This window comes from Haliaeetus leucocephalus, unplaced genomic scaffold, assembly GCF_000737465.1.
Source record: "Haliaeetus leucocephalus isolate CR32 unplaced genomic scaffold, Haliaeetus_leucocephalus-4.0 Scaffold220, whole genome shotgun sequence".
Classification (NCBI taxonomy): domain Eukaryota; kingdom Metazoa; phylum Chordata; class Aves; order Accipitriformes; family Accipitridae; genus Haliaeetus; species Haliaeetus leucocephalus.
Window position 1 is genome coordinate 710,180 of NW_010972656.1, and position 16,045 is coordinate 726,224.

At 37.5% G+C, this 16,045-nt stretch overlaps 1 protein-coding gene across 1 annotated transcript in view; it reads left to right on the top strand.

Moving 5' to 3' along the window:
• The window catches only part of GAB1 (GRB2-associated binding protein 1), a 101,556-nt gene extending 89,317 nt beyond the window's left edge, over positions 1-12,239 (top strand). Inside the window, exons 7-10 of the mRNA XM_010566946.1 lie at positions 6,855-6,948; positions 7,313-7,436; positions 10,392-10,514; positions 10,752-12,239. Coding sequence (XP_010565248.1) covers positions 6,855-6,948; positions 7,313-7,436; positions 10,392-10,514; positions 10,752-10,910 — 500 coding nt within the window. The 3' untranslated portion in view covers positions 10,911-12,239. The remainder of the gene's footprint in view (positions 1-6,854; positions 6,949-7,312; positions 7,437-10,391; positions 10,515-10,751) is intronic.
• Positions 12,240-16,045: the final 3,806 nt, after the last annotated feature.

Here is a 16,045-nt window from a genome sequence, read left to right on the forward strand (position 1 = left end):
AACCCTGTGGGAGGAAGACCGTGAGCTTCAGCCTTGTTTTTTAAGGAAAAATCTACAGTGGCTCTGAGTACTGGAATTCTTGGACCTCAGTGCAAATTTCAGTTTTCTCTAATTACAGAGAAAAGGGGCAAAGATGCATATTTTTAAATGGAAACGAGAAACTGCTGTTAGTTATGCCTCTCTGAAAGTACTTTTGTGGATGCAGGATGCTTATGTGGCTGGTTTTACCTTTTGCTCTCCCCCTCCTATTCCAAGTAAAGCACTGCTCTAGCATTCCTATGTCTGATCTCCTTGTCTCGTGAGGATTAGTCCCGTTGGCCAGGAAACAGCATTAACAGATCACGCATTTCTGAAATTTTATGTCACGTTAGTAGACTTACCTTAACATTCTAAGCCCTACATAGCTGCTATTTAAATAGACCGTTGGCCTCTTTCATGAGGATGTTTGCCATTTCCTGACGTAAAATCCCTTGCCAGCAAGCCATGGAGCAAGCAGCCAGTCAGAAAAGAAGCGTTCTTAACATAAAAGTCGTTTAGTACTAGTGCTTCAAGGCGATAGCCTGAAAACAAATGAGGCTCTTCAGTGAGTGCTCTACGTCCTCAAAACAGAAAATGTTAGGACCCACCTACTCTGATGGAGGAATTTGCTGCAGGGGGACCCCTTTCCTGCTCCCCCCCACCCTGCAACTTTATATTCCAAGTGTTTTGTGGAAAACAAAAAGAGAGAATACATTAGCCAATGAAAAAAACCAAAAGGTTTTTCAGTTTAAACCATTATTTGAAACAAAATCAAACATGTGAAATGGACTCTTCTCCTGATGACTTCTCGGACAAAGGCAGCATTGACACGCACCGAAATGCCAGGAGCAGAATTCATGCCAATTGAGTGCACTCTAATGCTAGATCCATAATCGCTTGTTCTGCTTGGCAGTTTTTACAAGCAGCCATTTGTTAGAAAAATAGACTTCATTAGTGATTTTTCAGCTCAGAGTGCCCTTGCACAGTATTTGTCTGATAGAACGTGCAAAAGCTGAGCTTCTCTCTCCTGGATGTAGCACTTTGCATTTCACAGGTGGTGACTTGACTGAACAGTGAAAACATCTAATTTTCACTTCTTGTTTGGTTGGTTTCACTTGCCATAACTTATTTGGGTTTTTTTCCCTTGTAGATTTGCATCCAGTGGTGTTGCTACACAATTTATTTCCTTTTCAGTTAAAAAAGTGTGTGTGTGTATATGTAACAAAAACTATATTTTTTTTTTTACCCAGATTTATCTTTCCCAGAATAGGCGTGCAAGTTAAAAGTGTTGTCTTATGTGAGTGCCTAAACATTAGATGAGGTAAATTTGGGCCTGTGGGCCTAAACCACAGGAAATGTGTTGCTCAGTATTGCTGGTATTGGAATGCTGTATGGAACCAGGCCTTCCTAGAGACCTACTGTCCTTCCACCTTCACTAAGCTGATTTGAAGAACAGCCCTATGACAATTACCTTTACCGATTATGTCTGAATAGAGTAGGTGTTGGAGACCAGTCTGCTGTACAGGTGTGAGGCGCTTTCTCCTCTGTATTATATTCAGCTTGTTGCTTCTCGGAGGTACTAGGACGTGCTCTTGGAGAAGATTAGTGAGATTACTTGAGAACACCACCAGGAATTTCCATTGTAGTACTTAAGATATAAAGTTCTAAAAAATACGTATTTCTGTTCACAAATCTGGCTTAAGATAGTGACAGCACTGTCAATTTTTAGATAAAAATGACACTTCTAAAATTTCTGATGCATTTATTAAAAATATGTTTTTTGATTGAGTAAGGGATATTATTAAGGGCTTTCTGTACCCTAGAGCTCATGTTACTTTATCTTCTTAAATGGGCAAAAACAAGGTGGAGGAATTCCTCACTAGAGACACAAATAAGTAACCTCAGTTTTGTGATTGTTATCCCCCCTCCCCTTTTCCTTTGCCTGGTGTCAGGCCTTTTCTGTTGCACAGAATAAGCTCCTCAACAGAGATTAGGCCTTTTGTTTTTTGTTTTGTAGGCAGGAAAAAAACCCACAAAACTGCACAAACATTTTAATTTTTTGTGACATATTAAACTAGAGGTATTGCATTATCCTGGCTGGTTGGTAGCAACAAGCTGTTTTGCCACCAAATTTATTTAGGTTGAACAGTCTTTCAGCGGCAAGAGATGAAAGCCTAGTGAGTTTATTTTACACTGGAACATTTTGTATGTTCTTGTCTGATGCAGAAGAGAAATATTATAGGGACCTGTACTTATTTATATAGCTCTTCTGAAAGTCTCAGAATGGTTTGTAAGTGCTAACTTAAGTATGAGGCAAGCATTTACATAATGCCCCATTTTACAAATGGGGATAATCATAGTTCAGGATGCTTAGCTGCACGAGACCATGTAGCATCATTAACAGAAGTAGAAATAATGAGTCATAGCCCTGAGTTCCTTGGGCTTATCTTCTGTATTATGGTTTCAGGCACTTAAGCCTATGTTTGGCTATAAGAGCAGAGAGATTATGAAGTACACACTGGTTAAATAATTTCATTAACCCTGTTACCTCTGCTAGATTTCTCACTGTACTTATGATCTGTGCTTGTATGTCAATGCATTGATTGGCATTTTAAATTGAGTTGTATTGGGCCAAATTTCTTTTAAATCAGATTATAAAACTGTGGAACACAAAGTGAATGTGATTAGGTAATGATATTCAGCGCCAGATTGTTCTTAATAAAAGGTGTTTGAATTTGAACTTCTACATTTGTTCAATTGATTTTCAGATCTTGGTCTTCTTATATAGGCAAGCTTTTATCATTGAGCTGTAGGCAAGGTACTTAAGAATATCGAATCAGCTGAGAATGAACTATGCCAACATGTTAGGTCATGCTTTTGACTTAGCTCCAGTCAACAGCATACTTTACAGAAATGCTTTGTGTACCACTTTACAATCTGGGTCTTTGGTCAGCATTGCCCAACTGCTTGGCCTTTTCATGGGCACTTCGAGCCATTTAAGGGAGCATCTGATTTTGAAATTGGAGAAGTACTGTCTGTGTGAAAATCACTTCATGTCCTTTTCTTTTTAAGGAAGTTGCTATGCAGCACTACTAGTAAATAAATAAATTTTGTTTTACCTGCATGGTCTCTCAGAAGCACTGTGTAGAAGATACTGTACAAAACCTTTCTGTTTATCTTTCTTGTTGTTACTTGATTATTCCCAATACTTCAGTGATAACAGTAATAGAGCACTTCATATGCAAAACCCGTGGGGCACAGATTTGCAAACTTCTGGTGTTTGTTGCCAAGTTTATTTTTTACAGAGCATTCTCACGCGTTGCTAGTAGTACCAGCCCACATCTGAGTCTATACCAGTCCTTTTCTGTTTTGTGCTGTAGGGCAACTTTCTAACATAGTCAGACTTAAACTTCTCATTTGGTTAATTGTAAAGATTTACCTTTCATATGGCTTCTTGGTGTACCACTTGAAGGCACTCACCTTTTCTAATATTAACACTTTGTCAGATAAACTTTCATGAAAGGTTAGGATTATTATGCATTATTGATCATATTTATTTAAAATAGACAATGTGACCTGGAACACTTGCAGAGGTTGGTCAAGGTGATGAAGAACTTTCTCGTTGGGAGAGGGGTTATATTACTGCCTGTAGGGAGCTTATTGACTCTAATGTTCTCTTAGTTTGTACCCTTCATCATATTACCAGATTCATCTAAAGTGTCACATTGTGTGATAGCATAACATAGGGAAATGTTATGCTAATAACATGATAGCATGATAGTGTATGATAGCATAAAATATTGGGGCATGATTGGTGCATCTACTGCACTTGTATATAGGTATATATAATTTAAAAAGGGTTTAGAGAATGTAATTTTATGACAGGGTCATTTGTGGTGGAGGTTGGCTTGTGCTGTGGCGGAAGGGGGGCAGGGAGGACAGTATGCAGGCTTGTAAAGAAAGTCCCCCTGTGTCTGCAAGGTTAGAGAGGTGGTTTTGGTACAGACAGATATAGACCTCTGGGGAACAAGTTTAACAAATACAGTGTGGAAAAAGATTCGTGGGGCTTCTCAAGTGGGAGATGTACGGTGGATAGGAGACCTCCCAGGGGTATCACTATTTCCAAAGTAATATTGTGGCTAAAGAGGATTTCATTTCTTTGAGGGTACCTCAACTTGCATCTGAAACATGACTATTCTCCTGTCATGCTAGGTATTCCTCAAATACGGAATCTTTTATGTAATGCAACTTGAAACCAGTTAATAGTAATGATCAGTTACAGTATTTGTTGATGCACTTTCTAGCCTTTTTGTATACCTTTAATGCTTGCTTCCGACAAATTACTTGCATGCAGTGTTTTCATTGTTTCTGGTTTGGTGCTTAAGCCCTTAGTGTGAGACCTAGCTAGACTGTAAAACTCTCCTTCAGCAGCTTGCTTATGCTTGTGGCATTAACCTTTCTGCAGGGGGTTGTGCTGTTTATTTACAAAATTCCATTTTCCAGTTACAAATAGAATATTATTAAGAGAGTCTTCTTTTTACCAATTAGGTCAAAGTCCTAAAATTTTAAGACCTAAACCACATGGTTTAGAGCGAACTGATTCACAAACCATAGGTGACTTTACTACAAGAAGAAAGGGTATGTACTTTAGCACTGTATGTATATGGAGCTTTATAAAAATAAGTAAAACAAAAATTAAGAAAACTGTTATTCTAGAATAACTTTAACTCTTGTATAGTCTTTTTACCTCTGCTATAATCTAAGATCACGGATGCATTTTCCTTGCCAAGCAAAAAGCTGCCTATATAAGGAATTAAAGTCTTTCTGGCTTGAACAGTGCATGGAAACATTTCCTTGACATTAACATGGGTGTTCTGATCTCTTAAGTCATAGATGTTCATATCTTGGATTTACTTTTGTCTGTTTACTTAGAAGCAAGTATATATGACTCACCTGTAAGTTGCTTGAAAAAACTTTTGTTAGGCAATAACCAGAAAGCACAGTTTACTTGGGTCTCTTGCTGTTGGCTAAACACTGAAATAAAGCAAAATATTGATCCTCTGACCATTTGCTAGCACAGAGATTTATTTATGCATCTTAATGAGCATTATTAGTCTGATGGGCTTCAAGAAAGAAGGTGCTGAGTTGGTGCCTTATATAGTCACAGGAAGTAGAGGAGACTACAAATAAGGTTAAAAATCCACAGAAGTGTCAGGGATATTACCTTTGGTTCTTAAAGCCCATTGCAACTGGATGAAATATTCCTGCTGTTCTCAGTGGGCTTTGGACAAAGTCCTGACTCTATTTCTGCTGGAGCAGTACCTTGCCTGCTGTTTATACCTGCCAGGTAGTCTCAAGCCTTTACAGAGGACTTGAGCCAAGCTAATAATTTTTGTGTCACTCATGCTTTAGTATCATCTTGCCTACATTAAGTTCGGTTCTGCCACTCTTATCTCATATGATACACTGTATCTTGAGATAGATGAGTTGTAGTTCCTCTTCTGAGTCTGTGGTGACAGCTTTTTATGAGCAAGTGAGTTAAAGTGGCAGAATTACTGGAGTAGGCTTGATATGCTTTGAGTGCGTAATTATGACTTCTTAACAGAGAAAAGGAGAAGACTGTTTGGAATACTAAAGACTCATACTTATCCGGAAAATTTGAATCGGGAGTCCTTATGTTCAGTATATGATAGCTGACTTTTCAATAAATTCAATCTGAAGAGTGACTATAATGAAAGTATAATGAGTACAGTTCTGCTTTTTCCTTGTGAGACAACCACACTGATTAAGCAACTGATTTCTGTTCAGTTCCTCATGTGGTCACTTACGACAGCTCTTACTCCACATGAACTAGTGCTACATGCCTGACATTTGATCTTGGTAAATTTGCTAATAGGCAGCAAACTGATGGGGGGGCGAGGAGAGGAAGGGGTGTCATTATAATGACATTGCATTTTATTTTCTAAAAACAGTTTTAGGGAGGATGAAGTTGAGATTCAAACTGTGACAGCAGTTTGTGTGATTTTTATCATTTTCTTTTAATTTTTTTTTTTCCAAAACTCCTTTTACACCCCCCCCCCCCAACCCTTAGAAGGGGTGAAACATATAAGCTGGAAGGAGAGATAATGCATTTCTCACTAATACTCTATTTGTGGTTCTGTTCTGAAAATGGAATTTAAAAATGGCACCTTTTCTAGAACAGTGTTAGCTGTCATTAATGGCAGAAACATGCTGCTACTCTGCTTGTCTGTTGATAAGCACTGAAGCAAGCCAAGCACCTCCTGGAATTGAAGCTTGATGTTGGCTCATCTCTCACTTTTGCAAACTTAGCCTTAGCTGCAGATTCTGCCCACACTTTGAGCTGTGAAACCTCATCAGTAAGGGCACATGTATGCAGTGAGGGCAGAGTTTGCATAATAATAATTGTCCGTGAGCCAAGAAAAGTACCCAGAGTTGGCTCTGCTGAAACAGTCCGTAAGCCCTATCCTGGCCCTGTCAGTTCAACAAGTCATCATGGCAGAGTAAAGACAGAACATGATGCTGCCATTTTCAGAGTCTCTTTTCAAAACAGAATTGCTACATACAAGTATATCTTGCAAAATGCTTAAATTGTGATCTTTTTTTCTAAGTGATGTTGCTTTTCAGTACCTGGAAAGATTAAAAATATAAGTTAATATATCATGGCTTTCTGAGGTCTGAACAGTATCTCCTTTTTCTAACTAGTATTTGCTATTTAAAAAATAGTAAAATGTTTTTCATTTGGGCTTTGAAAAGCTATTAAATTTCAGTTTGTTTAGAAATGTTCTCTGCTTTAAGATTGTCTGTTTCTTACATAGCAAAACCAGCTCCACTAGAAATAAAACCTCTGCCTGAATGGGAAGAATTACAAGCTCCAGTTAGATCTCCTATCACCAGAAGCTTTGCACGAGAGTAAGTTTCTTAGCTTTTCCTCATTCGGATTAATTGTTTTCGTTGACTAGAGTGTTAATAAATGTGTGTACATCTGTATTATATTTTTAGCCTGTGCAATACAAATTGAGGTTTCCTTTGGAAGTGTGTGTGTGCCTATGTGTGTGTGTGTATGTATACGTGCTTATGTGCATTGAAACAAAGTGTGTCCATATGAATTTTTATTTTGTAATATTAAATATAAGGGACTGTGTATAACCAAAAAATGTGACACTCTAGTAAACCCGAATGAAAATTTCAGCACTAATATGCTTATTTCTGTTGTTTACCAGGAGGTTTAAGATATTCGAGATGTATTGTTTGTAAAATAATTCCTGGTAATTAGCTCCTCCAGGTTTCCCATGTCTCCCAGACCGGATTCAGTTCATAGCACAACTTCCAGCAGTGACTCGCACGACAGTGAAGAGAATTATGTATCCATGAATCCAAATCAGTCCACTGAAGATCCAGTATGTAAAATCTACATCTTAACTACTCTCTTCCTGTGCAGTCCTTACTTTTAAATCATGCAAACACAGATCCTTCCACTCGACATCACTCCCTTGATACTTCTAGATTAAAATAATAATTTTAAAAATTCTGTAGAAAACCTGTTATTTTGGTAAGATTTCACTAAAGGAGTTAAGAGCATAATCACATATAAAGAGAATGGTTAGTATGCTTATCTATTGTACAAAACAGTTCAACACATGACTTTCTTTTTCCTCTTCCCTAGAAACTGTCTCCTCTTTGTAATTGCTTGTCTTGGGCTATGCACCAGTTCAGTATTATGACATCAAGGGAAATAATCTGTCTTAGGATCTCTGAGACAGGCTTAAAAACCTTTATTAAAAGGATATCTTTCAAGAAATGTGGGAGGAACAAGGAGAAAAAAGGATTGATATTTGTTGTTTACATTCTATAAAAACTGAGCTATGTGTACTTTTAATAGGCTACTTTCAAAAAAAGAGGGCAGAGCGGGTCTTTGTGTATTCAATATCTGTATTTTTTCCCCTTTGGGGGAGAATTTTCTCAGATAATAAGGTTTGGGGTATTCAGCTTGCAGTGCAGTAAGTGAAGAGCTAGTTAGGAAAAGTTAATGATGAGCGTTGTGTTTTTTGTTGCGGGGGTTGGAGGGGGAAGGAGAGAGAGAAAAAGAACCAATAATAGTATTTTAAAGTAAGAGAGTAGCAGTAGACCTAGGCCTAAACTAAAACGTGGTCCAGAATACCCCTAAAGCACTGGAGGAAAACCTGTATGTTGAGCTCAGCTTTTTGATCCATATAGTTCAATGCATTCAACACGCCTTTACGGCTTGGGTTCTTAGTAGGGAATACAGCAGCATTTTTCATCTTTAAAGCATTATGAAAGACCTTTTTTGGGGAGGGCCTGCCTAGCACCTTTTTTGTTCTGTTCGTTTGTCTGCCTTCTTATATGGCATGTGCTAGCCCATTTCACTACACCCTGGACTCTTCTCCTCTCGCAGTGCTGCTTGCTTCCCCATCCCCTGCTGCTCTGGATACCCTCCCTGATCTCCTCCAGCCTCCCTCCCCTCCAGCTCACCATTGCTGCCTCTGGATAGTGCCTCTTAGGCCCCCCCGAGCGAACCCCTCCTGCTGACTTCTCTGCGGGCAGCTCTGACTCGGTGCAAGCTCACGCACCTGCAGAGCATCCTGCCCTGTGCTTTGTACGGATGTCTGACCTGCCAGCAGTGCAGGCGCGCTTCCCAGGTGAAGTGCGCTTCCAGCAGTGGGGAGCTGATGATGTAAAAACTTAGCCCCTCTCTTGCAAGAGGCTTTGGTAAGTAATCGGTAACGTCCCATTTTTGCAGGTGCAAGAAACATCCCGTTTTACACAAAGGTTTAGAATCGCCTATGCCCACAGTTCTCCCTGCAGCAGAATCGCAGTTCGAGTTGGGGATTTCTGTTGATTCTTAACAATGCTGTTTCAGGGGGTTAACTTCAGTGCCAAGACGGTATAATTACTATCACAGCTCAGATGGCCTGTCATTAATATCTTCTGTTTGCTTGCACCGTTCATTCTTTAAGGTTGTTCTACAGATTTCCTTTAATTTTTGTTTACGTATATTTAAAGTTTCTGTTTTCTAATGCATATGTTCTGCCTGTCTAGTTTGTTTGAAATAACAGATTATTTTTTTGTTTAAGGAGTAATAGCTTTTTTATTTATGCTGCAAACATTGATACAGAACCTGATTTTTGTATGTTAAATATGCAGAAATTTGTTTAGAAAATTTGGGCAACAAAAACGAACTTTGTCTCAGTTGTTTGTGTTTGTCCTTGTTACCACTTAATATTAAATGAGTTGGATGATACAGATATAATGGATAACGTCAATTTTAAAAGCCCAGCCCATTAAACTTTAACCCATAAAATATTTTATTTCATAGGGAACCCGAACGTTTCCAGATATCTCAAGGCCTTTGTTTTAAAATGTACCAATTACATAGACGTTTTGGAAATTTTTATTTGTTCCAACTGCATCGTAGAAAGGAGTCCATACTTTTTCATCTTTTTCTGTCATCAGCTTCGAAGCATCTTGTTTGGACATGTCATACTTCTGTTTGATTTAATAAAATCAGCAATATTCTGCTTTTTCTTTCAAGTTGCTGTCAGCCTTACCCGTCTGTCTTTCCTTCTGCCTTCCTCTTCATTTTTTGCTGACTGCTGCCCTCTGTCTTCCTTTTTTTTTCTTTATCTTTTAGAGAAGAGTCCTTCTATTGTACTGTTCCTATAACACCTGTTAAGAGGGAGGGATCAGGCTGGGAGAGGACAGAGGAGGTGAGGTTGTAAAAGTCTGGGCTAATTAAAATTTAGGTGTATACAATGCAACTTCAGTTCAGGCGGCCCTACACAAATTTTCTGAAGTTTTAATCCTTTGGTCTTATCAATTGAGTAATACTTCTTGATTTTCAGCTTAATCCTGATGGCTTTTGAATGAAATGTAAAAGTTTCATTTAAAGTTTTGCCACTATTATAAGGCTGAAATTCTTGCAAGGTATTTAACAGCAATTTAAGGGAATAAAAAAGTTTGTAATTAAGTAATGCTAAATCTGAGGTGTAACAACTTCATTTAAAAAGAACAAACCACACTCCGTTCTTATCTCATGATATGAAAGGGACATTAGGTGGAAGGCACAGACTGGTTTGGTGGTCAACCTTAAATTTGGGGGGGTTGGTTTTGGGGTTTTCCCACCACCATTGGCTTTCAACTTGGTCCCAGTTTTGACTTAGAATATATCCCCTTGTTACACAATGTCAATAAAATTTGCATGGTTTAACTGATTGCAAGAGCTCTCAGTCAGTTCTTTAACCTTTAATATTTTGGCAGTTTATAATAAGAGTATTTGATAATGTGGACTATTAGCATGTACATTTGTAGCTGAAGTTATTTACATATAATTTCAGAACTTGTTTGGAAGCAACAGTCTTGATGGAGGAAGCAGCCCTATGGTAAAACCTAAAGGAGATAAACAAGTAGAATATTTAGATCTGGACCTAGACTCGGGAAAATCTACCCCACCTCGTAAGGTAAGCGAATCTTCAACTCTTGCATTTCTGCCATCAAAACTTTAAAATTTCTTCACAAGTAGTTGCTGGGAAAGAGGGAGCCTCCCGCAACATCATCTTAACTAGTTCGTCAAACGGTCAACTGGAGAGCCTTTCAGAGAAACCTGTGCTTGTTCTATATCTGTTTGGGACATCTACTTAGTTTTTGTTGTTAATTTATTTTAACAAAGGTTTTTCACTCTCCCTTGCCTTTCCCAGAAAAAGAGCAGTGGTTCAGGCAGCAGCGTGGCAGATGAAAGAGTTGATTATGTTGTGGTCGACCAGCAGAAAACGCTAGCACTGAAGAGCACACGAGAGGCTTGGACTGATGGGAGACAGTCTACAGAATCTGAAACACCTACAAAAAGCGTGAAATGAAAATACTGCTTTTTCTTCAAAGAACAGAAAAGAATGGATTTTGAAGAATTACAGAACCACAATGGCAGTGTTGTTCGACTGTACAGTACCTGATTCACTGGTGTGTGAATAGGTTCTTGACCGAATAGGGTGGAAGCCAAAGGACGCTTTGAATATATCAAAGGAATTTTAAGATCGTAAATTGTCTCTGTGGTCTCTGGAAAAATTGCAACCTGTAAATAACATGTAAAATAGTATCGCTTAGCTTTCAGAAAACCTTTTGTTCTGTAGTTAACACATTTGTAGTATTACTATGTTTATGCACTTTTCAGTTACGATGTTGGTTCAGGTATTCCCAGTTAGTGTACCTTAACGCCTAATTCATCTGGAGAATTTTTTTTTTTTTCCTTACACTACTATTCCTTACAATTTTAGGTTAATTAAGCTACATGTAGATACAGAAATTAATATTTGAACTTCCTTTTAACAACTTAAAATTGATTTTGCGGAAATAGTTTCACAATTGAATAATCTACTTGAAATGCCAAGAGATGACCGTTAGCTACATACTTGTTTATATTTAATACATGCAAGATTATCTGGAAGTCTACAGGTTACCTTCCTAACAAAAATTGCTGTGAGTTAATAATAATGAACTGTACTGGGTTTAGACCTACAATCCTGGCTTATATGTTAGTTGTTAGTGGTGGAACTCCTATTGTATTTTATTAATGACAGTGTTCTGTGTTCAATGGGTGAAGATTCTGCAGGGTGGGATCTTACACTTTTAAAGACTGAATAATTAAATATCAAGTAAGCCTGCAAACCACTGATGGCATGCAGTAATATTGTGATCTCACACTTATTAACAAGAAATAACCTTTATATTATTTACAGAAGGTAGAGTATATAAATCAGGTACGTACCAAGCACTATTGTGCTAATACACTGATCAGGTTTAGACAATGAGCTTTAGTTTTGTACTATTTAGAAGTTCTAATGTCAGTTTTCAGTTCAAGATTAATGGGACAGTTTGACATTCACTGTTTGTAGTACTAGCAAAATACTGTGATTTTGAATTAGACATTAATTCAAATGGAAATACTATGTTTTGACACCATAGTGCCCTTCTTATGATCTCTATTTTACTTTAATCTCCTGCTTGGCCTTATATTTAAATCCCTATGCAACTGATATTTTATATCTCTGTTTTTAAAAATTAGATAATATACTTAAACGATCCCCTTGTAAACCACTTGTTGCTCTTTCCTGGTACAGGATTTTAAGCTCTGTATACTGTGATCCTTTATTTTACTATGCCAGTTCCAAATAATAATCTGCCTTGGTTTAGAAACACTTTTTGTTATTTGGAAGAAGATAGAGTTCTTTAAATACGTGAATGAGTTAGGTCTAGATAGAAAACTTACTAACGCCTTTTTTTTTTTTTTTTTTTTTTAAACAAACCCCCTTAAGTAAACGGTTGGTTTTATTTTCCCACCCAATTGTTTTATTTTGTCCAGATCATTTAAAAGTTGAGCATAGAGCTGTGTTGTTTTCTGGCATGTTGGCCTTAGTACTGTGCCTAATCTACCATTGGTTGTTTCTCTCCCCTCACAGCCACAATCTACAGTATGTAAATTATCTTATTCTTAACAAAGGTTCTTTTTAAATTAGTAATATTTTGATGCTTTGAATGTTCATTTTAAAAAAGAAACTAAACACAATGCATTTTGAGGTGAATTTTAAATAAATCAAGTTGTTCAGTTTTGATGTGTAAACTCTGTCCTGTGAAACAGCAAACCGATATTAATGCGTCTATGAAGGTGCCTAGATATCAACCACATTTTTTCAAAATTGTAGATTAGCTCTTAGTACCTGTCAAAAAATGTACAGCTAAAATAATTTTCAAAACGAATCTCTGATTTAAAACCCTGCACCAAGCGTCTAATTCCCAGTCTTCTGGGAGCCAGGAGAAGTGATGTGACCCCAGGGGACCTTGAAGGCTCCATCAAAAGTAGTTCAAATCTGTAAAGATTCTGGAGCTATGATCTTCCTATCCAATAATAAATTCTTCTTCACTGATGCTACAGTTGATGCACCCATAGGCATGGTGAGTACTTGGTAACTAATGTAATAATAGTTTTGTTTCAGGACACTGGCTTTAAGCATTTTATCAGTGCAATGACAGCGCTACATCGCCACTGCTGAGATGCCTGTAATTTGTTAACAGATGTGGTTAGATAATCACTTTGCCATTTATCCTATGTAATTGTTTTGGTGCTTGTCACTGGGCAGAAGAATCCATACTGTGGACTCCCGCACTTTTGCGTGCACCCAGGGAGTAAGGTGATCTTGGAATATTTCAAACTCTTGTTTCTTCATTCTCTCAACAGAAGTGAGAATTTGAGGGAGAAGGTTTGGAAGGGCTGCTCATCTTCTACCTATCCCTAACCCATCTGTCCTTGAAGCATTTACCAAATACACAGTTGTGTATTATTTTTAAACTCTTTGAGTTTTTGTAATTGAGCAGTGATACTTACATTTAGATATCTATACTATTTTTTTCAGATGATGTTAGCATCTCTGATAGTGAAGTATAAGTGCTTAAAGGAATCGGTTTCCTAGGCTGGCCTCTCTTGTTGAGCTAGTGATACAAGGTGGTTTTGCTCCAAGTTTGCTGATATCAGTCCTTGGTTTACAGATTACACTCTTCTTTCTTCATTTTCAATTTGGTGGCATTCACAATGTTAATTGTTATTATGATTGAGAATCCATTCTTAACTTCTAGGCTCTTTCCCTTCCTTTTGTTAAGGAAAACAGCAGTTTTCAGTCCGTACAGCCAGTATAATGCTTTTGAAGTAATAGTCTAAAATTTCTCTTTAATTAGATTTCTAAGCGGTCTTCTCTCCCTAATTCCAGTAATACATTTTCTCTACTTGCATGTTGTTCAAAGCATGTTCAGAATCAGAGCCATTATACTAACTCTGGGTAATACATCTCATTTTCACCTATAAAGCTGGAGTGGAGCTTCATGCTGCAGGTCTGTCTGAGCTCTTGGATAGTCTAAGGATGTGAATCCTAAAATTGTAGGTGGTAGAAAGAAAGCTAGACTGATGCTAGCCATGTGTAACTTCCAGTTACTAGCTTTGTGAGGACACTCTAGTTAGAGGGATGGGTGCTGGTGGAAGCTCCAGTAGATATGGGTGCAGAAGTAGTTTGTGAGTGTTGTTTGTTCTTTTTCAAACAGGTAAGTTCGTTCTTGTTTCACTAGAACAATATGTTACCAGCTGTGGATATAGTTTTCATTGCTGTATGTGTCATAAACAAGAGTCATTTTAAACTGCAAATATATGTGTGTAATAGGTCTTTTACAAATACACAAAATCTTGCTTACAAAAATCAAAAGAAAAACTTAGTGCCTTGTGCACTAGGATTGACTCTAAATATGGTTTGGTATCACTTCATGCTATAATCTGAACAACATGTTATCTGCTAAGTACAAGTGGCCACACTTCTACATGCTGTGACATAACCACTATTACCTCACGAAGTGCAGGTACAAACACAGCTATTCTGTTCTGCTAAAAATTTGTAAAGTCACGTTGAAAAAGATGAAAAGATAAAAATGTGATCATTAGTCGTTTTACTGAAATTTGTATTTATGTAAAAAAAATAAACAATCCATTCATGCATGGCAGTTGTAACATAGTGCCACACATAGGGCGTACAGACAAATTACAGTCTTGGTTGTTTTAATTAAGTAATTTAGAATTCATTGCTCCATGTAGCTAAATAGGGAGTGATGGGCATCTCTATAGCTTTCACATTGCAGTATGAGCTAAGCAAGATTTTTATCGCACTGAAATTTAAGCTTAGCTACTACTGACTGCAGCTATCAATTTTTATATATATATATACACACACACACACTTGGGATATTTACTTCATGGGATACTAATGTGGTCCATGACCACAAAAAAAAGTGCTTGTCCAGCAATTAGTGTAATAAATGTTCCACAAAACCAATTGATTGGGTGTAAATTAACCAAATACCAAGTTGTGAGGTTTTTCTTTGGCTTTTTGTTTTAACTGAACAAGCAGTTTGGGTGCAAGTCTCAACCTGATGAGGTGCAGAGTGGAACAGAAAGAAAAGGTGCTTGAGATGGTTGTGAAGAATGTCTTTAACATTTTAAGTTTCCCAGTATGTGTTTATGGTTCAGCATGCCTGATGTTAATTTTCAGTAACAAAAGTTGGAGAATAGCAGGTGTCAGATGCATGACTAGTTTGCTGTCTCCTCGTTAGATAAACTGAGCTAGTCTGTTCAGAGGGCAGTGGTTTTCTTTTCAGATGGCCTTTAACAGAAAATTCCCATATTTTGTATGCTTGCTTCAACTTTTTCATAAGAAACAAGTTAGCTGACGTGTACAGTTGTGTAATCTGCAGTGTACACACAAATTAAGAAAAAAGACTAAACATTTTGGTAAAAACAACTTGCAAAATAAGTATCTCACCATGATGCCAAATTTAGTAAGCCAGTAGAATTACTCTGCAGTTTCTAAACCACAAGGTGTGGGCCAATACCTTTCATTGCTGTGTTTAAGAAGAAAAAGTAAATGTTAGAAAAACTTACTAATTTTGAGATATTTTAGTTTACTATGGTAAAATGGAATAGAAAACAGTTTAGAGCATAAAATACGAAGTTGTTAAAATGGAGACTCTCAAAATTTTCTTGCAGTTGTAAAAGCAGCATTTGTAGTAATCATCATGATTCACTCTTGAAAATTCTTGCAGGATCCATCATTGTTGCCAAGCCTTTTCTTGGTGAGTTGTATCTGCAATGAAACAGTAAGAAAGTGTGTGTCACATCAATTTTGAAAAAGGCCAATCCTACTGTTCTAGTAAGATTTTATTAAACGCTGTTTGAGGGGGGTTTTGGCTGGGGCTGGGTGCTAGTGTGTGTATGTGGGTCTTGCACTGGGAACCCAGATGACTTGATTGCACTTTGGGAGAGGGTGTTGGAAATCCAGTCTTCTGATGATATTTTAAAAGCGCAATACAAAGTAGAACCAGGCTTAGTATTACTTTTAGAATCGACTGAGCACTTTTAAGTATGAAATAAAATGCTTTTGATTTGGAAAAATAAAAGGCTCACAGT